The sequence below is a fragment of the Giraffa tippelskirchi genome, chromosome 2 (assembly GCF_054371585.1).
Source record: "Giraffa tippelskirchi isolate mGirTip1 chromosome 2, T2T-mGirTip1v1.2.pri, whole genome shotgun sequence".
Lineage (NCBI taxonomy): Eukaryota > Metazoa > Chordata > Mammalia > Artiodactyla > Giraffidae > Giraffa > Giraffa tippelskirchi.
In genome coordinates, this window is record NC_137276.1 from 68,150,698 (window position 1) to 68,174,258 (window position 23,561).

General features: G+C 35.3%; 1 protein-coding gene across 31 annotated transcripts in view; it reads left to right on the plus strand.

Annotated features, from left to right (window-relative positions):
* Window positions 1-23,561, plus strand: part of HERC4 (HECT and RLD domain containing E3 ubiquitin protein ligase 4) — a 129,599-nt gene that overhangs the window by 75,557 nt on the left and 30,481 nt on the right. For 27 of the 31 annotated variants that reach the window (XR_014076486.1, XR_014076487.1, XR_014076489.1 and 24 more), the window contains 7 exons: window positions 3,122-3,198; window positions 3,460-3,584; window positions 4,446-4,505; window positions 4,630-4,741; window positions 5,506-5,695; window positions 7,152-7,324; window positions 14,141-14,260. Coding sequence is in view for 22 of the 31 variants with exons in the window: in XM_081568923.1 (XP_081425049.1) it covers window positions 3,122-3,198; window positions 3,460-3,584; window positions 4,446-4,505; window positions 4,630-4,741; window positions 5,506-5,695; window positions 7,152-7,324; window positions 14,141-14,260 (857 nt within the window). In the remaining 9 variants the exon portion in view is untranslated. Of the gene's footprint in view, window positions 1-3,121; window positions 3,199-3,459; window positions 3,585-4,445; window positions 4,506-4,629; window positions 4,742-5,505; window positions 5,696-7,151; window positions 7,325-14,140; window positions 14,275-23,561 lie in introns of all 31 variants that reach the window. The other 4 variants (XR_014076492.1, XR_014076491.1, XM_081568917.1 and 1 more) reach the window with 2 other exon arrangements.

Consider the following 23,561-nt stretch of genomic DNA (forward strand, 5'->3'; position numbering starts at 1 on the left):
ATATACCTAGTTGTATCTCTGTCAGTATTGCTCCTAAATAGTATGCTTTACAGAATTGTAAATAGCTCAGAGACACCTTTTAGGTAGCTATGTTTCTGAAGGGGGCCCTAAACAAGACTCAGTAAATGGGGAAGGGAGTTCAGGAGAGCCTATTTCAAAGTCTTCTCAGTTTTTCCTGACAATGTATTTTGTAGAGAGTAAGGAGAAGGTGAACTAGCCCTCCTAGATATGATAATGTATATTATAAAACTGTAACAGTTAAATCAGATTATTGGTAAAACAGGACCTTATGAAGTGGAAGTTAAGAGAAGGACTTTGAGAACACTTTTGGGGTGGAGAGGAGTGCCAAAGTTGTTGAGGGTTGTGTGTTATAGGTAGAAGAGGTATAGTGTCTCTTCATAACTTTAAAACAGTGCATCACTAATAAATATGTGGAGAAGGGGAAAGAATTACTCAACACATGAGAATTGGTAGGAAAATGTCAGTTTAGATCCTAAACTAACAATATATTCTAAAGGAAATTATAGATGGATTAAAGTTAAATGTACAAAAGTTCTTAAGATAATTCTGTAATGTGAGGATGGGAAAAACCTTTCTTAGCATTATGGCAATGAAACACATCATAAAGAATGAAGCAAATGCATTTGATTTAATGGAAAAAGAAATCTGAGTTGAAATTAAATAATGATTTAGGAAAAATGTTTGTAACAGATATAACCTGAAATAGTAGCCAAAGTACTCATACATATTGGTGTGAAAAATAGTAAGATACCTAGTAAATAGGATAAACATTTAGACGTGTAATAGATAAAGGTAGTTAATGGAAATTCCCAGTGAGGAAATCCAGGTTACTAAGAAACATGTAAAAATTATAATCAAGGAGAAATGCAAATTCAAAAAGCCAAGCAATAGTAAATAAGTGGAAAAGAACAAGCATTAATCTTTTCTATTACAGGGCAATGTGGTGGATAAGGGGATGCTAATGGCCCAGCCATAAGATGAGGAAGTAATATTAGTGTATCATTTTTCAACCCACAATGAATTAATGGTCTGTGGGTGTCAGTGGTTACTAACATCACAAAAAGGAACCCAACCATACATTATGTGCTTCCTGATGAAGAATAGCCTTTTCCACCACCATGTAATAGTTTTGTCAAAATAATTGAGTAATTAATCTAATGAAATCCTCTCTAGATCCAACTACTAATTTACAGAAATATACAAAAGACTGAGGAAAATGTTAGGAGAATCCTCAAGGATATAATCACCAAAATCCAATCTGCAGGAAGCTGCATAGGACAAATGACTAGGTTCCACAGACGTTTTTAGAGTTGTAATTAAAAGAAAATTAAGGAAAATAATTCTTGGTGACCTATTCACAGCCCCCAGAAACCTATTCATGTACTGTAGTCTGTCCATTTACTTGATTATTTAAAGAGGGCAGAATCACCTTTTTAGAAACAAATAAATAACATCTTGCTCAGTCTTTTGAAGAAAGTACATGACTTCATGTGGACTTGTGAAGATGATATAGAGAAAAGATTTTAAGTTGAATGATTGGTTTCTTTAATATTTTAAATTTACCCTTTTAAACTGTTCTTTAAAATGTTTGGTCTTAGAGCATTCTTGTGGAAAATTTGGTCATTAATGTTCTGATCTCTGAAGCTCTTATTATTGGTATTTTCTAAGCTAGGTAATTTTTATATTATATATTAAACATTTACTCAGTGTTTTTACAAGTAAAACATTGTGCTTAATAGTAGGGAATGATCCAAGGAAATTAAGATGTGATCCCTTCCTTAAGAATTTATAATTCTGTAGCAGTGATGGTCACAAATAATACAGGTGAAGAATTAGTCAACTGAAGAGTGGAGGGTCAGGAGTAGGAACACAGAAATGGATTATGTTTGGAAATAACTAGACTTAAGCTGGGCTTCCCTGGTAGTTCAATGGTAAAGAACACACCTGCCAGTGTAGGAGACCAGGAAACGTGGGTTCGATCCATGGGTTGGGGCGATTCCCCTGGAGGAGGAAATGGCAACCCACTCCAGTATTCTTGTCTGGGAAATCCTATGGAAAGAGGAGCCTGGTGGTCTACGGTCCATGAGGTTGCATAAGAGTTGGACATGACTTAGAGACTAAACAACAACAACACCAACAAAGCCTTAAGTTACATTGTGGAGCTATAGTGTTTTGGTATGTGATACTTATAAATACTAGTCTAGTGGTATTTTTGTTAATATTACAGATAGTCTTTCCATTTTGAGATAAAGAAGAGGAGAAAGAGGAAGAGGCTTTGAATGTCTTTTTGAAAAGGGACTTTATTATAGTTTCTTCTTTTATTTCTACTAAATTTGTTTATTAATATTTATAATTTTGGACCTGATTTGGATGTTATTGATAAATAGTTTCTAATAAAGATCTGTGTGTGTCACTTTACTTTTGTATAGCTTTGTTGAGAGAAAAGAATTTTGCATTACTCAAGAAGATTTAACATACACTGATACTTACTTCTTGTTTGTTGTCATTCTTTTTAAAATGAATGTTCCTTTTTTTTTTGGCCACATCCCACACAGCTTGCGGAATCTTAGTTACCCAACCAGGGATTTAACTCTGGGCCATGAAAATGCTGAGTCCTGACCACATCAGGGAATTCTTCAAAATGAATATTCTTACTTTTTATTTTCTTCTGAGCTATCTTTTATACTTTTGATTCAGTTTTTACACTGTCCTCAGTTTAAAGTATATTGAGATAATAAAGATCTAGATTAAAAAATGCCATTGTTTGATGTGCAGATCAAAAAGAAGACTGTACAGCAGAAACCAATACAACATTGTAAAGCAATTATCCTCTAATTGGAAAAAAAAAACCCCAAAACAAAACTTAGGAACAGGAAAAAAAAAAACAACTAAAAAGCTTAGCAAATGCTGGATGTGCTTGTGGGATCATTTAATGTTCCATTAACTTGGTTGGTCAACATTCTGAGTCATTTTGTATCATTGAGCCCATGATTCGGAGGTCTCATTAAGTTAGAGATTAAGAGAAAGTCCAGTAGCATATTTGATGCTCTAAAAAATACACATAAATCTTGAATTTTTTAATATTTTATTTTTGTTACAGATTCTGAAGAATATTTCTGCGTGAAAAGAATTTTCTCAGGTGGAGATCAAAGCTTTTCACATTATTCTAATCCCCAGGTAATAGAAATCATGTGAATAATTAATAGGCTCAGATAATTTCATATTAGTATTCTTTATATGTTACAAAGCAATGGCCTTAATTTTTTTTTCAAGTCTACAAATACTTTCGGATCCATTTGACAAGTTTTTGTTTTCAGGTGTTTTCAGTTTGTTTTCAAGTTTTGTTTTCAGGTGTTTAGTAGAGATTAACTTCCAAATGCAGAATGCTTTGTATATAATCCTCTTCCCTCAAACTCATCTACTTATTTTAAACTTTAGAACTGTCGGCCCCCAGATGACTTTAGATATCCTGATCCTTCGAAGCAGATCTGGACTGTGAACGAAGCTCTAATTCAAAAATGGCTCAGCTACCCCTCTGGAAGATTTCCTGTAGAGATAGCCAAGTAAGAAAAATGTTTTATCTATACAAAGACAAAATCTCTCAACTTCATGGTAGAGGAACCTGTACTTAGAGGTTTTTATTTAAATAAATATTTCATTAAATATCATTTACTGAATGGTTTATATACAGAAGTTTAAATGTCTGGAATTTCTATAGTAGTGGATATTTTAGGAGATCTCATTTAAAATTGTTATATATTTTAAATATATAAAAATATACATATCAATATGCAGTTCTTAAAATACTAAATATAGCCACTTTAGGGATTGGGTTTGCAAGAAAGTTCCTTCTGGCTTTATACTGGTCACTTTCTTTTAATGTCTGTATTCCTGGAAGAATTGAGTATTACTTCCTCCTTGAATATTTTGCTTGCAGATGGACTTGTTTAGTACTTTAAATTTTTGTTGTTGTTGTTGAAGGTGATGTAGGTATTTGGGATGAGGGATTATAGCTGATCAGCTGTTTTTTAGTTCTAGATTATGTTCCCAAACTAAAGTTTTTCTTAACAGCCTGAAGAGTAGTCTTCAGAAAAATAACTTTCCAGATTAGATTTACCACTGTGTGGAATTAAGAAAGTTAAATGTGCATTTTTTATAAAAAAAATTTTTTTTTAAAAACATCAGATTTATTTGGTGAATCTGAGGATGATAGTAATGTTCAAGAGAGTCTAGGGTGAACAGTAATATCTCTATCAAGATTTACCTAATCTGTAGAAATTTATAGAATTCCGATTTATTCTGAAGGTTGATTGGAGGAATGCTTTGTAGCATTAAATATTAGTTTAACTTTTAATTTTTATTAAAAAATGAAGGTAAACAGATTTCTCATTTTGTGATTTGGCAATTTTTAAATTTCTTTTTAGTGAAATTGATGGAACATTTTCTTCATCTGGTTGTCTAAATGGAAGTTTTTTAGCTGTTAGGTAAGTGACAATTCTTTGTTATACTGAATTTTTTGAATATTATATTAAATAATAATGTCATTAAATAAGTGAAATGAATTTAAGGTTTAATTTATCTTTTTTTTCCTCTTTTTTTTAATAATAGCAATGATGATCACTATAGAACAGGCACTAGATTTTCAGGGGTTGATATGAATGCTGCTAGACTTTTATTCCACAAACTTATACAACCTGATCATCCTCAGATATCTCAGCAGGTTTGTTTTTAAAGTATTTTGTATTTGTATTATGTTCCCTGTTGAGTTTTTTATTCTGTGTTATTCTAAAGCTTTGTTGCCTAATTAGCTTTACAGTTTCATATACTTTATTATGATGTCTGTGTATAAACTAATGTAAGAATTTAAATCAGGTATTATTTTAAACTGTTTGTAATTTAGCTGTCAGACGTCTGTAAATCTTTCCAGATGTTCAGAGCAGACCCTTAATTACTTAATATTACCATGTTGGTTAAGTCTACATAGCTGTAGGTGCAGAGAGTTTAAATTGAGATTTGTATGTCAGATTTTTAAGATTCTCTTACAAATAGCATTGCAACATGTATATTACCATATGTGAAATAGAGGACCAGTCCAAGTTTGATGCATGAAACAGGGCTCTCAAAGCCAGTGCACTGGGACAACCCAGAGGGATGGGAGGAAGGTTCAGGACGGGGGGACACATGTACACCCATGGCTGATTCATGTCAGTGTATGGTAAAAATCACCAAAATATTTTAAAGTAATTAGCCTCCAATTAAAATAAATAAATTAATTTTTAAAAAAGATTCTCTTATATTGCGTAGGCATTAATTTTCATTGTGCTCCAGAGTACATTCATTGAATCATCATAAGATGTTTTTTTTTTTTCTTTTCCCTTCATCATTTAATGTTTCCTGTGGTATAAAATTTTCTTTTTCTTTCTTTTTTTTTTGAATATGCATTCATTTTAAATGAAGTAGATTTTACTTTTTGTCAAAATGTAGGTGGCAGCTAGCTTGGAAAAGAATCTTATTCCTAAACTGACTAGCTCCTTACCTGACGTTGAAGCATTGAGATTTTATCTTACTCTACCAGAATGTCCCCTGATGAGCGACTCCAACAATTTCACCACAATAGCAATTCCCTTTGGTACAGCTCTTGTGAACTTAGAAAAGGCACCGCTGAAAGTACTTGGTAAGAATTTTAATACTTTTTTCTTCTGTAACCTTTTTTCTTTAAATGAAAATGCTTGTTAAGTTCCTACTTTTTTGCTGTTTGAAATTTTGCTACCCTAAATTATTTTGACATTGTCTCAGGGAAAGGTAAACCTGTTTTTCAATTCATTACTTTTTGCTAGTCGTCTGATGCTAGTTGTTAGAGTTGTTGAAGGCAAAGCATGTTAAATATTGAAATTTTAATCAAACACAACAGTGGAGACAATATCAGGAAAGATAAAAACTGTTTTTCATATTTCTCTAAATGACAACCCACTCCAGTATTCTTGCCTGGAGAATCCCATGGACAGAGGAGCCTGGTGGGCTACAGTCCATGGAGTCGCAAAGAGTCAGACATGACTGAGCAACTGAACAGAAACTTCCTCATTCACTCCAGAGTGATCTTATCATTAAAGAGTAAAGGAAAGGGAACAATTAAAATTGAACAAACCTGGGTATTAAATCTCCCTTGAACTTTATTAGCCCTTTGCCTTGTTTGCTAATTTTCTGATGTCTCTCTGTGAGATTCCACTCTTCATTTGACCTTATTCCTCTGGGTTTTTGGCATAAACTTTTCTCACTTTGACTTTTCTAATTGTATAGATTTCATCTTTATCTGTTGGCTATTATAGTTTGCCTGCTACGTTTAGTAGCAGTGCTTTCCTTCCTAATAGTATTGGTTAGATATGTCAGTCTGAGATACATAAGAGTAATACAATCAGTACAAGAAGTTTTAGGCTGAGAGTGAACAGAGGAAGCAACAAGCAGTGGGTAGAATCCTGGAATCTGAGGGAATGAGCCAGTGAGTGGTTAGAAGAGTGAAGCAGGGGACTCACAAGTGTATTGGTCCCATGTTGTCAGAAATTTTCCTATTCCTTTCTGTCTCCTGGACAAGACTGTCATATTTGTAGTTAATAGCTATAAATAGTGAACATGGGGAAAGACAGACATGGTATACCTTACATTATTCAGTTTCTGTATTTGATATTTAGGAGTACCTTGCTTTCAGGTGGTGCTTCACGTTTCAACTAAGTTGAAGGGTAAAAGTTGGAGAGATCCGCAAAATATTGGAGCAATACAGTTTTTTAGTGTTTTTAAAAATTAAACTCCTAATTTATAAAGCACTTTGAAACACCTGGTTTAATACGAGGGGTAGTGGTTAAGTTTTTAATATAGCTTAGAAAACCAAGAATGTAAATTCAATAGACCTTCTTACTTTATTTTTGCTTTTGAGAGCTTTTAGAACTGTATTCTTTAACTTGAACGTGGAGTAGTGTCTATCAACCCTAGAAATATTACATAAAATATCATATTTCATGTATCTTCTTGAGATTTTCAAAGGGTTAAGAGCCACTGCTTTAGGAAAATCAGTATGATTTTGAAAATTGTGTCTTTTTAAATTTTATTGTATTTGTGTGTTCACCCTTTAACAACAGAAAACTGGTGGTCAGTACTTGAACCTCCGCTATTCCTCAAGATTGTAGAACTTTTTAAGGAGGTTGTGGTACATCTTTTGAAACTCTACAAGATCGGCATTCCCCCTTCTGAGAGAAGAATTTTCAACAGTTTTCTTCATACTGCATTAAAGGTTTTAGAAATATTACATAGGGTATGTCCAGTAGTTCATTTATTTTCCTCTTCCCCCATTGCCACTAACAGATTGATGATGTTTATTTTAACATGACTATATTATAGAATTAGATTGGCATTAAAGATATGATAGGAATTTGGAGAAGTTATCTAAATTTTCCTTTAAAAGAATATATACTTTAGAGCTTTGGTCTTACTTGATTTTGTTAGACATTTATGAATAACTTGTCGATAGTTGGGCAGAACAATAGCATACTAATGAATTAGAGTCTCCTTACGTTTTTGCTGAAGAACATGATTTGTTATTTAAATAATACACTTTTGTTATTTATAGGTGGTTATAATATGAAAGAGATTTCATCCTACTTATGATTGTGAACATTTAAAACTCATATTCTTTTTGCTATTGGCTACTAATGACTTCAGTCAAAGTAGAACATTTGAAACAGATGACTAATTGAAATTGGAACCATATAAAATTCATTAATTTGCCTATTGTTCTTTCCTGCCCTTCTTCCCAGTGGAAGAAATAATACCCTTTACACTTGTACCAGTTCAAAGTTATATGAAGAAGTAGAGTCTCAGCTGTTTCATTAAAGATGGTTTTGAGACATCCCTGACAGCTGGTAGGTATATCTCTGTTCTGCCATTTGGTATTAAGATACTATTTTGGAAGGCATGACCTAAGGGAGGAGCATATGTTTCTAGCCTCTAGAATGACTGAAAAACTCATGTGAACCTTTAATCTTTAGTTTCCTCCCCTTAACAGCTTCTTTAGTGTTTTCAGACCCTTCTTGCTTGCTATTACGGTTAGTGATAAAGGGTAAAGGAAACAAACCTTGTGCTCTCTGTAAGAAAGAGCCCATACGGACGATTTTTTTTTCCTTTTTATTCTTCTAATGAAGTTCCTGGTTCATTAATGAAGTTCCTGGTTCATTTAATGAAGTTCCTTTCTCTACTACTTCTTGAACTTTTTTTCTTTTGTATTTAGTATTTCCAAGCTCTTTAGAAAAACAAGTCATTTCTCTTACTATAGCTGAGGCTATGATAGCCATTTTTTTTCTTAGGGGGAAATAAGTCATTCTTACGTTTGCCTTCCCCAGTCCAAGGCTTTCTTGCAGCACTTTAGGGTAAAATGGATTCTGCAGTAAACTGCTATTAAGATCTTCTGTCTTCATGATATGGGTCTCTACTTTTCTGTATGCCTTTTGCCTAGGATTTAAGTGAGTGATTAGATTCTTTTCTTCCTCTGGACTCTCTTTTCCTACTATTTCAGTGAACCATCCTTTGTCAGCAGAACCTTTTTCCCAAGTAATTATTCACTTCCCCTCTTCCTTGTCTGCTTATCTTTATTACCTCTTAAAAAATTTTTTTTTCCTTAGCTGTGTCTTTTTCCACAAGTGAAGGGGAAAGGAAATTGGACCTTTTGTTTTTCATAATTACAGACAGAACTTCAGCTAGTAACTTAGGTGCCTAGCTCAATCTCCTTAATCTCTGTTGAGGAGAACCCTATTGGGTTCCGTGTCCAGAGACCTTTTTGATGGAGCCATGCTGAAACTAGGATCCTAAATTATTGCTAGCTGAAAGGGAAAGGAAAATAAGTTCAAAAAGTTATATGAAGTTACAAGAGGTAGCCAAGATTAAAAACCTCCCTTGTACATTAATTCATGTGAGCACTTTACATGAATTCCTCATTTAACTGTTAATAGTTATAGCTTGCCCCTTAATCTGAGTGTCAAAGGTCATAAACCAGTAAGTAGCAGAATTGAAATACAAATCTACTTCTGAAGTCCCTGATGTTTCTAATGTACTTGTATATCAGTAGATATGGTAGTATAACTTGTTTAGAAGGGGATTTGGTTTTGTTTTATGCCTCTAAATCTGGAGGCTTATACTTCCATAATTGCAGATAGCATTGAATTGTTAAAAAGACTAATTCTAATTCCATCTATGCTGCTTCTTATCGATATGATTTTGAACAAGTCTTCTTTCTCTTTATCGCATATGCAAATAGTTATCTATAAAATAAGGATTGAAATAATGGCCTGCTGGTTTCCCAGGGTTGATGTGTTGTTTAGATTATGGAATATATATACAAATACTATACATTCATAAAGCAGAGATTTTGTTACCACCACCGTTTGGATGGGAAACTGCAGCTTTTAACTCAGTTTATTTGATCATGAGGAAATTGAGTTCCTGTTTGAAGTTGTTACATACTCAAAAGTAGGGTAGTAATGGTATCAATTTCTTAGGCATCTCTTAGTGAGAGTTCTTAGTACAATCACTTACCTTTCTTTTACCTCTTACTTTGGAGAAAACTTTACTTGGTCCTAACCTGTCATAGATAATTGTCAGGGATGATTTATTTTCATCTATAGTGGAACCTAAATTGCTTATCAGAAATTTGTGTTTTAGAAGATAGCTTATGTCTGACAGCTGTATATATTTCTTCTCTCTGCTCCATAGTTAAGAACTAGGAGAAGTTTCCTAAAAGAGTTTCCTTCCTGACCAAATCTGGAACAGGATTAAGAACTGTAGAACTGGTCTCTATTTCTCCTGATTTTTTCAGGATATATAAATGACTTGTTCCTCCCTTATGTCATGTCCTTTGGAAATCTTTTGAATTAGAAATCACTCCCAGTGCTCCAAATGGCATCACAAGAAAGATAATTTTGGTACCTGGTGTCAGGAATGAATGTGTTACCAGATAAGTGAATTTGCTGGCAAGAAATTGGGTTGTTCAGTAGTTTTTGAATTTTCACACAGTACATTATAGAGATACTAATATACCAAAAGAAAAGACTGACTTGGTCTGACTAGCCTAAGTGCTGGATATCATGCTAATCCTCTAAGTCGGTGATTATCAAAAATTTTTTTTTCAAGGAACCCTTAAACCCAAACAAATAAGGCATATGTTTACATACCATATACCACCTCTGAACTCAGGTTTATAAATGAGAGTACTAAACTGTAATTAATACATGAAGCATTATGATCACACATATATAGTTTCTATTTTTTACATTTTAGACAGCAGTATTGAATGTGTAGGTTGTTTTGAACTTCTGTCATGTAATTTTTTAAATTCATTTTACAAACATTTACTGAGTGCCTACTGTGTGCTTATTATGGTGTAGTTAGTAAACGTTAGTGATGCAGTTATAAGGAAAAGATGTGATTTCTGCCCTTGTTAAGATTATAAATGTAGAGCAGTTGTATAAACGAATAAATAATTGTTTATGGTATAATATGGTAAGTGCTAGATTAAGCAAAAGAAAGGGTGCTGTGAAAACACATAGGAGGGCACATAACTCAAAAGAATTAAAGAAGACTTCCTGAAGAAAATAATGTCTTGTCAATTTTACCTTCCATACAAATGTATTTTTATTTATATTTTTTAAAACTGTTGATTTTATATGTGAATCTGTATACAGGTCTTTTGGATCGGTCTTCTATTCAGTGCCTAAATATTTCTCTATTTTTAAAAGACTAACAACTGATTTTATCTTTAGTTATTAAATCATTGTGACTGAATTAACTGTTAACCATCATTTCCCCCCAAGTCTTACGTTTGACTGAAATTTGTCTATTCCTGAACCAAACCTGATTTCTAAATTATTAGTTTTTATTCTAACTTGATGGTCTTCTCAGGCAGCTCAGTGGTATAGAATCCACCCGCCAAAGCAGGAGACATGAGACATGGGTTCGATCCCTGGATTGGGAAGATCCCCTGGAGTAAGAAATGGCAACCCACTCCAGTATTTTTGCCAGGAAAATTCCATGGACATAGGAGCCTGGCAGGCTACAGTCTAGTTAGTTGCAAAGAGTAGGACACAACTGAGGGGATATACACACACACATTCTAACATAGCATTTCTTATCAAAAAACCTATGTCATATCTGCACTATATAAAAACTGTAAACACTGGTTGCTACTGGTGAGGGAAACTGCAGTTTACCTTTTAAAATAAATATTTCAGATAAAGAAAAAGACATCAGAGGTCAATAGGATGTGGATCATTTTCAACAAGTATCATTAAATTTTTAAAGAGTCCAATGTAATAGTTAATGTATATATTTAGTAGTTTCTGCACATAAATATTGGACTTCCTAGGTGGCTCAGTGGTAAAGATTTGCAGGAGACACTGGGTCTGGAAGATCACCTGGAGAAGGAAATGGCAGCCCACTCTAGTATTCTTGTCTGGGAAATCCCATGGACAGAGGAGTCTGGCAGACTACAGTCCATGGGATCACAAGAGAGTTGGACACAACTTAGTGGTTAAACAACAACAACACATAAATATTGGAGAAGGAAAAGCCAGTGAGTTTTTATGTATAATTGCTGGGTTTATTTTCTCTTTTAATAGAAAGAGTTAAGCTGTAAGGCAAGAGTTGTCGACTTTTTCTGTGGAAGTTTAGATAGTAATGTTTTATACTCTGTGAACTGTGTCGTTTCTATTATAACTGCTCAGGTCTATTTTTAATGTTTTTTATGCTATTATAAATGATAATTAAAATTATTTTTGATTGTTAGTAGTATGGAGAAATTTAGTTTTGTTGCTTGTGTGGAGAAATTCAGTTGAATTTTCACCTTGTACTCTCTGATCTTGGTAAATTAATAGTTCTCTCCTAGATTCATTTGCATTTTTTATGTACACAGTCAAGATATTTTCTTTCCTTATTTAATTGGCTAAGACTTCCCAGTACAATGTTGATGTAAATGGTTGCAGTGGACAATTCTTGTCTAAGTCATCCATCATCTTAGAAAGAAAGTTTTTAATGTTTACTCATAAGCATGATGTTAGCTGTAGAGTTTTTGTTTTTAAGGTGAGCTTTATCTGTTTGAAGAACTTCCTTTCTATTTCTGATTTGCTGAGAGTTGTTATTATGAAGGGATGTTGAACTTTGTTAGACACTTTTTTTCTGCATCTGTTGAGATGAACAAATTATTATCATTATTGTTTTTTCCCTGAAATGTAGTGAAATTCATTTGTGTTAGTTGAATCAGTAGTGCATTCCTGGGATAAACTCCACTTAGACATTTTATATTATTTTATATATATTGTTGGATTTAATTTGCTCATGTTTTGTTGAGGGTTTTGTGTGTGTGTTCATTAGGGATGTTGAGTGGATAAGGTTTGTTTCTCATCAGCTTCATAGCATCAGGGTTATCCTAGTGTCATAAAATGAATTAAGAAATGATCCCTCTTTCTCTGTGTTCTGAGTTTAAGATTGGTATTATTAAATTTTTGATAGAATTCACCAGTGAAGCCATCTTGGCCTGGACTTTTCTTTTGAAAAATGTAAATATTTATTAATATTAAATTTAAAAACTATGATGTTTTGTATTTCTTATCTTTCTTTTCCTCTACTTGATTGTCCTTAATTTGATCATTTTCTAGGTTCTTAAAGCTGAGAATTTTGTTTTGGTGGCTATACCACATAGTTTGTGAGATTGAATCCAGTCTGTGGCAGTGAAAGAACCGAGTCCTAACCACTAGACCACCAGGGAATTCCTGAACTGAAGCTTATTAGGCTGTTGATTTTAGACCTTTTATTTTAGCATGATCATTAAATGTTATCAGTTTCCTTCTATGCCCTGCTTTACCAGCATTCCACAAATTTTGATGTATTTTGTCTTTATTTTTAATAAGTTCAAAATACCTTCCTAAAGCACCTGTCTACTTACTCCAGCCTTTAGGTCATGTCTGAGTCTGACTCTGTTGATTGCTTTGTCTCTGTCCTTTGTTTTATTTACTTACCTGATTTTGGATGTGTCTCACAAATTTTGGATGTCTGTAAAATAGTAAAATGTGAATTTATTCCTGTAAATTTCTATACCTCTTGTGTGGTTGTTAGTTTTGGGATTCAAGCCAGTCTAATCTGTAGTTAATCTGGAGTTGAGTTTTTATTATTATTAGATAATTATTTATTTTTGACTGACCTGAGTCTTTGTTGCTGCTTGTGGACTTTCTCTAGTTGCGGCAAGCGGGGCGGGGGGGCGGGGGGGAGCGGGTGATTACTCTCTAGTTTCGTTGCGATGGCTTTTCTTGTTGTGAAGCATTGGCTCTAGGCTCTTGGGCTTCAGTAGTTGAAGCTTGCAGGCTCTAGAGCGCAGGATCAGCAGTTGTGGTGCACAGGCTTAGTTGCTCCATGGCATGTGGTATCTTCCTGGATCAGGGATCAAACCTGGGCCTCCTGCACTGGCAGGCAAATTCTTTACCACTGAGCTACCAGGGAAGCCCTGGAATTGTCATGACTTCTTGATAAATGAATTCTTTTAGCATTATTAAATGGGCCTTTTTTCCTCTGGAAATGCTTGTCTTGAAATCTGCTCTGAGTAGTCTCAGAAAGTTGGTGCTTTCTATTGGGGTATCCCCCACCAAGTCTCACTTGTGCTTTCATGGTTTAAGAGTTAGCCAAAGATAAAGGGGGAGTTTACATTCAGATTTTGGGGCTTTAGCTATTCTTACTATTATTTTAGTTCCATTCTCAATCAGAAGACTTTATAGTTTCTAGTTTGTATAATATATATATATATATATATGGTTTTTTTTTAATGGTATATCTCATGTGGTGTTACATAAATATTTTTCTTTTTTTTTTTACTTGATTTTGAGGTACTAAATACAGATATCACATCTTATAAATCTTTGTATTTCTCATAGCACTTAACTAGCATTTTACATATGGTAGGCACTCAGTAAATTATTTTTTATAGGAAGAGAAAATAGCTAAGAAATCTCAAACCTTTTTCTATTTAAATGTTTTTCAGTCTCTTTCTTAGGTACTGGTTAAATTTAATGTTAATTACATTTTTATTTTTTTGTAGGTAAATGAGAAATCTGGACAGATTATTCAATATGATAAATTTTATATACATGAAGTACAAGAATTGATAGACATACGGAATGATTATATCATCTGGGTCCAACAGCAGGCCTATGGAATGGTATGTTACTTATCGCATTTTATTATTTCTTTTTTATTGTATCATTTGTTCTAATACAAAGTGAACAATTGTATATTATTGAAATAGCAGAGCTTTTATCCAGAACTCATTTTTTAAATAAAAACATATTGCAAAATAGCAGCTATATATATATTATGCAGTGTTTATAAGTAAGCGTTCAGCTTTTATACAAAGCCAAACCAAAGACATAGATTACACTTTTTTACAGAAAAATGCAAATATGACTTAGATTTTTAAGTCTCATTTATTTTCTATGAGGTTGTCTCTTAATTCTCTAATGCTGAGAATACTGGAGTGCTGATATTGAACTCTAAGAATATATTAAAAATTTGAGATCAGTGCCTCAGAACTACCAGAAGAGAGCTGTGCGACCATTAATTTGTTTTCCCCCTCTTTTATGTATTTAATTTTATTTCAGTTTTTTGTTGTACATCCATAAGTGTACATACTTCTTTCTATGTGGCTAAGTATCTAATAACTAGACACTTAAGGTTCTATTAAACTAATAGCATAGGAACTTCCCTGGTGATCCCATGGTTAAGACTCCACATTTCCATCCCAGGGTGTGTGGGTTCAGTTCCTGGTCAGGAAACTAAGATCTCCAAAGATCTGTGTGGTCCAAAAACCATAAAAATAATAGCATGGTCTTATAAAACTTTAATTAGTCATGTGAAATTTCAGTATAGAACTGGATAAGCAGCTAGATACAAAACAGGTTTAATACTCTTATTTGCTAACCTTTGTAATATACTTAAGGCCAACTTTTTCATCTTTGAAGCACATACTTTAAGTAATATGCATGTAGCAGTTCTAGAAAGGAGAAAGGAGCAGTGACCCTACAAGAGATTGAGCCAGACTGTGACTGTCTAGGAATCTCTGGTGGAGCTGTGGGTCTACAGCGGCCTGCCGTGGGGTATAGGGCACCGAATACCTCAGTTCTGGGAGTTGTGGTGTGCTGGTATAAGTCCTTTTGAAAGAAGTTACCACCATTACCCCTACCATAATTTGGCCTGAGGGAGGGAACACAGCCCCACCCATCAACAGAAAATTGGATTAAAGATTCACTGAGCTTGGCCCCACCCATCAGTATTCTTACCTTGAGAACCCCATAAACAATATGAAAAGGCAAAAGGATATGACACTGAAAGATGGACTTCCCAGGTTGGTAGGTGCCCAGTATGCTGCTGGAGAACAGTGGAGAAATACCTCCAGAAAGAATGAAGAGGCTGAGCCAAAGCGAAAACACCACCCAGTTGTGGATGTGATGGAAGTAAAGTCCGATGCTATAAAGAGCAATATTGCATAGGAACCTGGAATGTTAGGTTCATGAGTCAAGGTAAATTGAAAGTGGTCAATCAGGAGATGGCAAGAATGAACATTGATGTTTTAGGAATGAGTGAACTAAAATGGACCAGAATGGGCAAATTTAATTCAGATGACCGTTATATTTACTACTGTGGGCAAGAATCCCTTAGAAGAAATGGAGTAGCCCTCATAGTCAACGAAAGAGTCCGAAATGCAGTACTTGGGTGCAGTCTCAAAAATGACAGAATGATCTTTGTTCGTTTCCAAGGCAGACCATTGAAGGTCACAGTAATCCAAGTCTATGCCCCAGCCACTAATGCCGAAGAAGCTGAAGTTGAACAGTTCTATGAAGACCTACAAGACCTTCTAGAAATAACACCAAAAAAAGATATGCTTTTCATCATAGGGGACTGGAATGCAAAAGTAGGAAGTCAAGAGATACCTGGAGTAACAGGCAAGTTTGGGCCTCGAGTACAAAATGAAGCAGGGCAAAGGCTAATAGCGTTTTGCCAAGAAAATGCACTGGTCATAGCAAACACCCTCTTCCAACAACACAAGAAGATACACATGCGTGTCACCAGATGGTCAATACTGAAATCAGATTGATTATATTCTTTTCAGTCGAAGATGGAGAAGCTCTAAACAGTCAGCAGAAACAAGACTGGAAGCTGACTGTGGCTCAGATCAGGAACTCCTTATTGCAAAATTCAAACTTACATAGGAGAAAGTAGGGAAAACCACTAGACCATTCAGGTATGACCTGAATCAAATCCTTCATGATTATACAGTGGAAGTGACAAATAGATTCAAGAGATTAGATCTGACAGAATGCCTGAAGAACCATGGACGGATGTACATAACATTATACAGGAGGCAGTGATCAGAAGCATCACCAAGAAAAAGAAATGCAAAAAGGCAAAATGGTAGTCTGAGAAGGCCTTACAAACAGCTGAAAAAAGAGAAGCTAAAGGTAAAGGAGAAAAGGAAAGATATGCACATCTGAATGCAGAGTTCCAAAGAATAGCAGGGAGAGATAAGAAAGCCTTCCTAAGTGATCAATGCAGAGAAACAGAGGAAAACAATAAAATGGGAAAGGCTAGAGATCTCTTCAAGGGAAAGTTTCATGCAAAGATGGGCACAATAAATGACAGAAACACTATGGACCTAACAGAAGCAGAAGATGTTAAGAAGAGTTGGCAAGAATACACAGAAGAATATACAAAAAAGGTCATCTTCATGACCCAGATAACCACAATGATGTGATCCCTCCCCTAGAGCCAGACATCCTGAAGTACGAAGTCAAGTGGGCCTTAGGAAGCATCACTACAAACAAAGCTAGTGGAGGTGGTTGAATTCCAGTTGACCTATTTCAGATGATAAAAGATGGTTCTGTGAAAGTGCTGCATTCAGTATGCCAGCAAATTTGGAAAACTCAGCAGTGGCCACAGGACTGGAAGAGGTCAGTTTTCATTCCAGTCCCAAAGAAAGGCAATGCAGTAGTTCAAACTACTGCACAATTGCACTCATCTCACACCCTAGCAAAGTAATGCTCAAAATTCTCCAAGCCAGGCTTCAACAGTATGTGAACTGTGAACTTCCAGATGTTCAAGCTGGATTTAGAAAAGGCAGAGGAACCAGAGATCAAATTGCCAACATCCCGTTGTAACATTGAAAAAGCAAGAAAATTCCAGAAAAACATCTACTTCTGTTTCATTGACTACGCTAAAGCCTTTTGACTCTGTGGATCACAACAAACTGTGGAAATTCTTCAAGAGATGTGAATAGCAGACCACCGTACCGGCCTTCTACGAAACCTGTATGTAGGTCAAGAAGCTACAATTAGAATCAGACACGGAACAATAGACTGGTTCCAAATTGAGAAAGGAGTACATCAAGGCTGTATATTGTCACCCTGCCTATTTAACTTATATGCAGAGAACAGCATGTGGAATGCTGGGCATGATGAAGCACAAGTTGGAATCAAGATTCCTAGGAGAAATATCAGTAACCTTGGATATGCAGATGACACCACCCTTACAACAGAATGCTAAGAGTAACTAAAGAGCCTCTTTAATGTGGCTCAAACAAACTGGAAAATTCTTCAAGAGATAGGAATAGCAGACCATCTTATCTGCCTCCTGCAAAACCTGTATGCAGGTCAAGAAGCAGAGGTTTGACGAAGGTCCGTCTAGTCAAAGCTATGGTTTTTTCAGTAGTCGGATATGGATGTGAGAGTTGGACTGTAAGAAGGCTGAGCACCAAAGAACTGATGCTTTTGAACTGTCAGGTTGGAGAAGACTCTTGAGAGACCCTTGGACTGCAAGGAGATCAAACCAGTCCTAAAAGAAATCAGTCCTGAATATTTATTGGAAGGACTGATGCTAAAGCTCCAATACTTTGGCCACCTGATGTGAAAGTGAAAGAGAGTGAAAAAGCTGAATTAAAACTCAACATTTAAAAAACTAAGACCATTGCATCCGGTTTCCAAGACTTCATGGCAAGTAGATGAGGAAACAGTGGGAACAGTGACAGACTTTATTTTCTTGGGCTCTAAAATCACTGCAGATGGTGACTGCAGCCATGAAATTAAAAAATGCTTGCTCCTTGGGAGAAAAGCTATGACCAACCTAGACAGCATATTAAAAAGCAGAAATGTTACTTTGCTGACAAAGGTCTGTCTAGTCAAAGCTATGGTTTTTTCAGTAGTCAATGTATGGATGTGAGAGTTGAACCATAAAGAAGGCTGAGCACCAAAGAATTGATGCTTTTGAACTGTGGTGTTGGAGAAGACTCTTAAGAGTCCTTGCACTGCAAGGAGATCAAACCAGTTCATCCTAAAAGAAATCAGTCTTGAATATTCATTGGAAGGACTGATGCTAAAGCTCCAATACTTTGGCCACTGGATGTGAAGAACTGACTCATCAGAAAAGACCCTGATGCTGGGAAAGATTGAAGGCAGGAGGAGAAGGGGACAACAGAGGATAAGATGGTTGGATGGCATCACTGACTCAATGGACATGAGTTTGAGTAAACTCTGGGAGTTGGTGATGAACAGGGAAGCCTGGCATGCTGCAGTCCATGGGGTCGCAAAGAGTCAGACGTGACTGAGTGACTGAACTGAACTGAATTCTAGCAAGGCCTTTCATTGGTTGCTAGGTACCAACTGCAAACTCCTTGTGAATAGGCACTCTGTCAATTTATTCACCTGTACTTTTTATAGTGTCTCATATATGTCTTGTAGGCCCTTAGAAAGTACGGTAGTTTTTGAATTGCAGTGCAGTTTACTGCATGCTCTTTTTAGGGTACTCTTCCCTATAGGAATAAGGTTACTTCCAGAACATCTTGAATACTTTCTAGAACATAGCAAAGACTTCCCTAGGTACTTAGATCTTCACTGGGACATACTTGTTGATTATTTTCCACAGAATCACTAGCAGGCTTTGTCAAGTTTACAACCATACTGCAGATTTATGTCTACCCATTTGCTCATTCAGCAAATACTTAGTAAAAATCTCCTGTGTAGCAGACAGGCTTCCCAGGTGGTGCTAGTGGTAAAGAATCCACATGCCAGTGCAGGAGATGCAAGAGACGAGGGTTCAGTCCCTGTGTTGGGAAGATCTCCTGGCATAAGAAATGGCACCCCCAATCCAGGATTCTTACCTGGAAAACTCCATGAACAGAGGAGTCTGACAGGCCGTGAAGAGTCAGACACGACTGAGCAACTGAAAACACATGTAACAAGCACTTATTTAGAAATACAGTGCTGAACCAGATGGATAAGGCCTGTTCTCATGAAACTTATAATCTAGTAGACAAGATGAATAGTAGTCAAGTAAAGCGCACCCTTCTTCCCCTGCCATAAAAAGCTAATAATGTGCACTATATAGAGGATGAAAATAAGAGAAGGTAATAAAGTCTGGATGGTTTCTTGCAGTTGGGTAATCAGAAAAGTCTTTTCTAATGAAGTATGATCTGTAATCTAAATGAGAAAAAGCAGCCATGTAAGATCAGTGCAAGGAAAATTGCAGGAAAAACGAATATCTAGTAAAAGACCTTAGGCGAGAACAAGTTTGATATGTTTGAAGGATAGAAAAAGTCCAGTATAAAATGGGCTTCCAAGGTGGCGCAGTGGTAAGGAATCTGCCTACCAGTGCAAGAGACAAAAGAGACACCGGTTTGATCCCTGGGTTGAGAAGATCCCCTGGAGTAAGAAATGGTAACCCACTCCAGTGTTCTTGCCTGGGAAATCCCATGGACCAGAGAGGAGCCTGGCAGGCTATAGTCCCTGGGGTTGCAAAACGTTGTACATAATTGAGAGACTTAGCACACATATGGCTAAAAGTAAGGGAATGGGGAGAGTTCTGAGAAACAATCAGAGAAATGGGCAGGTGCCAGATCATGGAAAGTTTAGTAGATTAAGATCAGAAATATGGATTTTATCTGAAGTGTTACGGTTAGCTGTTGGATGGTGGTGAACCTAAGGTGAATATTGTACAGTGTGATTTATATTCTGAAATAACTACTCTGTGTGGAGGTTAGGATGAGGGGAATGGAACAAAAATTTAAAGGGAAACTAGTTAGAAGATAGTTTTAGTAGGTTAGGAGAGAGAAAATGATGAGTTGGGCCAGGGTTGGTAGTTGTATAATGGAAGGAGGAAATAAATGGTCTTGAGTACCTCTTGGAGGTAAAAGGGACAAGAATTATTGATGGATATGAAATGAGGAAAGGAGAGAAATCAACAAATGTGATGAAAGGTAAAAGGAAAACTAGAGTAGTGTTGTGGAAACTAAAAAAGGGAAGGAGAAATGTGTATTGAATGCTGTTGAGAAACAGGATAAAACCATGGAATTGAGCAGTGAATTTGGTTTCATGAAGGTCACTGGTAACTTGATAATGCCAGTCTAGGGTAAGTTTGTGCTTAAGAGAAATTTAGGGGTGAGGAGTAGGGAACAGCATTCATAGGCAGTGCTTTCACAGAGTTCTGCACTTGAGAGGAGGGGGTAAGAAAAGTAGAGCTATAGCTGGAGTCAAGGGACAGGAGTTTTGTGAGAAAGAAAATCCTTGACTTCTGGAAAGCTTTGAATAAATATTTCCTTTTTCCTTCCCTGTATTAACTAAATCTGTCATCTAGATAAAGCTTTTCACACTCTTCCTCCAGAGAACTCCTAAGACAGAATAAAAAATGTATTTCTTTAGGTTATTAATTTTCCCTCTGCAAGACTTGTTTGAAGTCTCATATTTCATCTTTGAGTGAATGCAGATTTCAGGCTTAATAAATATTTATTGTAAAAGGAATTAAAATTATTTACCATTGAGAGACACTGATGATTCAGACAATGAACTTGTTTTATTCTAAGACTTTGCATGTAAACTCTGACATACCACCTCGGTAACCTCAGTCTTTGAGCAATGTTTTTGAGACTGCATTAATATAGACTCCTTTTAAAATAAAACAGTTCTTTTAAGAAGCTTAATGTTCACTTACCCTGTTTATGACCATCTTATTTAAATGTATACAAATACTAAACTAGTTCTGAACTCCTGGTTCTTAGCTTTTAAAAGAATTCTAAAGCCATAACAAATTTGTAAATTAATTATAACTATAAAATGAGGTTATTATTTAATATGGAGGATGATTATGTTGTCTTGATCAGGAATCTCCGCTCACAACCCGATTATGATAAGAAAGGAGTGTAACATAAGAGCACTTAGGTTCCTATATCATCTCAACATTTTTTTAGTGTTTTTCTTTTTTATTAAATCTAATTCCTTGTGCTATACAATAAATCCTTGTTGCTTATCTATTTTATGTAGAGTAGTTTATAGCTGTAATCCCCTACTCCTAATTTGTTCCTTCTACTGCCTCCCCTTTGGTAACTATAAGTTTGTTTTCTATGTGAGTCTATTTACATTTTGTACAGATTCAGTTGTACTATTTTTTAGATTCCACATGTAATTTATATCATATAGTATTTGTATTTCTGTCTGACTTATTTCACTAAGCATTTCACTCTCTCCTGGAGAGTTATATCCTCTTGGGTCACTGTGAATTAGATCTGATGTCCTTTGACATCTGAATTTTTACCTAGTATGTAGGTTATAAAACAATTCTGAACAGGTTAAGAGAAAATGCCAGTCTAATAGAACTTTTAAAGTAGCAATAATCTTGTGCTTTGTGGTAAAGCTGTGGTTTGAATGTTTGCTTTTAAACTTTGCAGGCTTATATCCAGATTTCTCTTTGTATATAACTGTGATAATATCAAATTGAATTTCCTTAGGAACTCTTTCAATGCCACTGTTTTCTGGTAAGAGGGAGACAGTAGAGGACCATCTTATTTCAAGATTTTCCAAGTTGCTGTACTTGAGAATTGCTTTCTGTTACTCTCCTCTTTCGACCACATGATTTTCCTTTTTCTCCATTTATAGACAGACTGGTATTGAATATGTGGTTGTGGCATTGGAAACTTGTTCTTTAATATGCACAGTGGATTTAATATCACATCTTAGAAATCAGAATCTAGAACCCATGATTTGGGTTCTTCTAGTCTTCTGGAAATAGAAAGCTGACAATTTACTTTAAAGGTCTTTGACTAACTCAAGTAGTTTATTAATTTATATTATGACATCTGAAGGAACATTCTATGGGAGAATTCAAACCACTTTCACATTTACATATAATGCTAAAGGCTTTATTTTTCCTGAGACTGTTCAATAAAATTCATACTTGGATTACTAGTGTTGACACTAGGTTGAACATCATATTGGCCTTGAAAATAAAGTTAGTAATGTTTTAAATAGTCTATCCTAAAGATCCAGTGTATTTTGTGATGATATAGATATCTATATGTGTATTTGTATAATCAACAGATACATACACATATATATATACTTTATGTGTACAACATACATATGTAAAACATTATTGAACAAGAGTTATGATCTTGAAATAATTCCATTCCTTTGGTGTGAAAGTTTAAAATATTCCTTGATAGAACATAGGTACTATGAATTATAAAAAATATGTCTATAAATGTTACTTATATGTACATGTATTTTATATATGTAAATATATACACTATGCTGTGCGGTGCTTAGTTGCTCAGTCGTGTCCGACTCTTTGCAACCCCATGAACTGTAGCCCTCCATGCTCCTCTGTTCATGGGATTCTCCAGGCAAGAATACTGCAGTGGGTTGCCATGCCCTCCACCAGGGGATATTCCCAGCCCAGAGATTGAACCCAGGTCTTGTTCATTACAAACAGATTCCTTATCGTCTGAGCCACCAGGGAGACAAAATATATACACATATGTATGCGAAACTTTACCTTTTTCTAAACACTGCAAGGAGATTATTTCACCTTTATTATATTGCTTTTATTATATTTCTCTTTATGCCATAGTCTGTTGAGAATTTTTTCTCCATTTCCTTTCTTTCCCAGTCAAGTATTTTAAGAATCCATCAGGTATATAAACCTTAAACTAACACAGAGCTATATGTCATTTGTAGTTCAATAGAACTAGAAGGGAAAAAACCCATTAGGTATATACTTTTAAGAATGCATCAGGTATATGCTTTCCTTGTCTCTAAACATTAAAAACTAATTCTGTGAATTTTTTGCACCCCTTATAATGTCCTTTTGTATGACTGAGACTCACTTTTCACCTCATCCTCTCCTATTTTCCCATCCTCTTTCATCTGTTTCCCTCTACACATTTCCGTGAAGTTTTTGCTTGATCCTCCTACTCCTGCCACTTACTAATTAGTTACTTACTAATTACTAATGACACTTATTAATATATAAGCTTCTCTGTTTTGTTTTTCCAGACTCTGATATTAGGATATGAAACTTTTTTTCAGTTGGATTCCTTTTGCTTTATATCTGTTTTTCTCCCTCTACAGTAAATAGTTTCTTGGCAAAATAAAAGGGTATGTGAGTTTACTCTTTATTTTCTACTATTTGATGTTTTTCCCCCA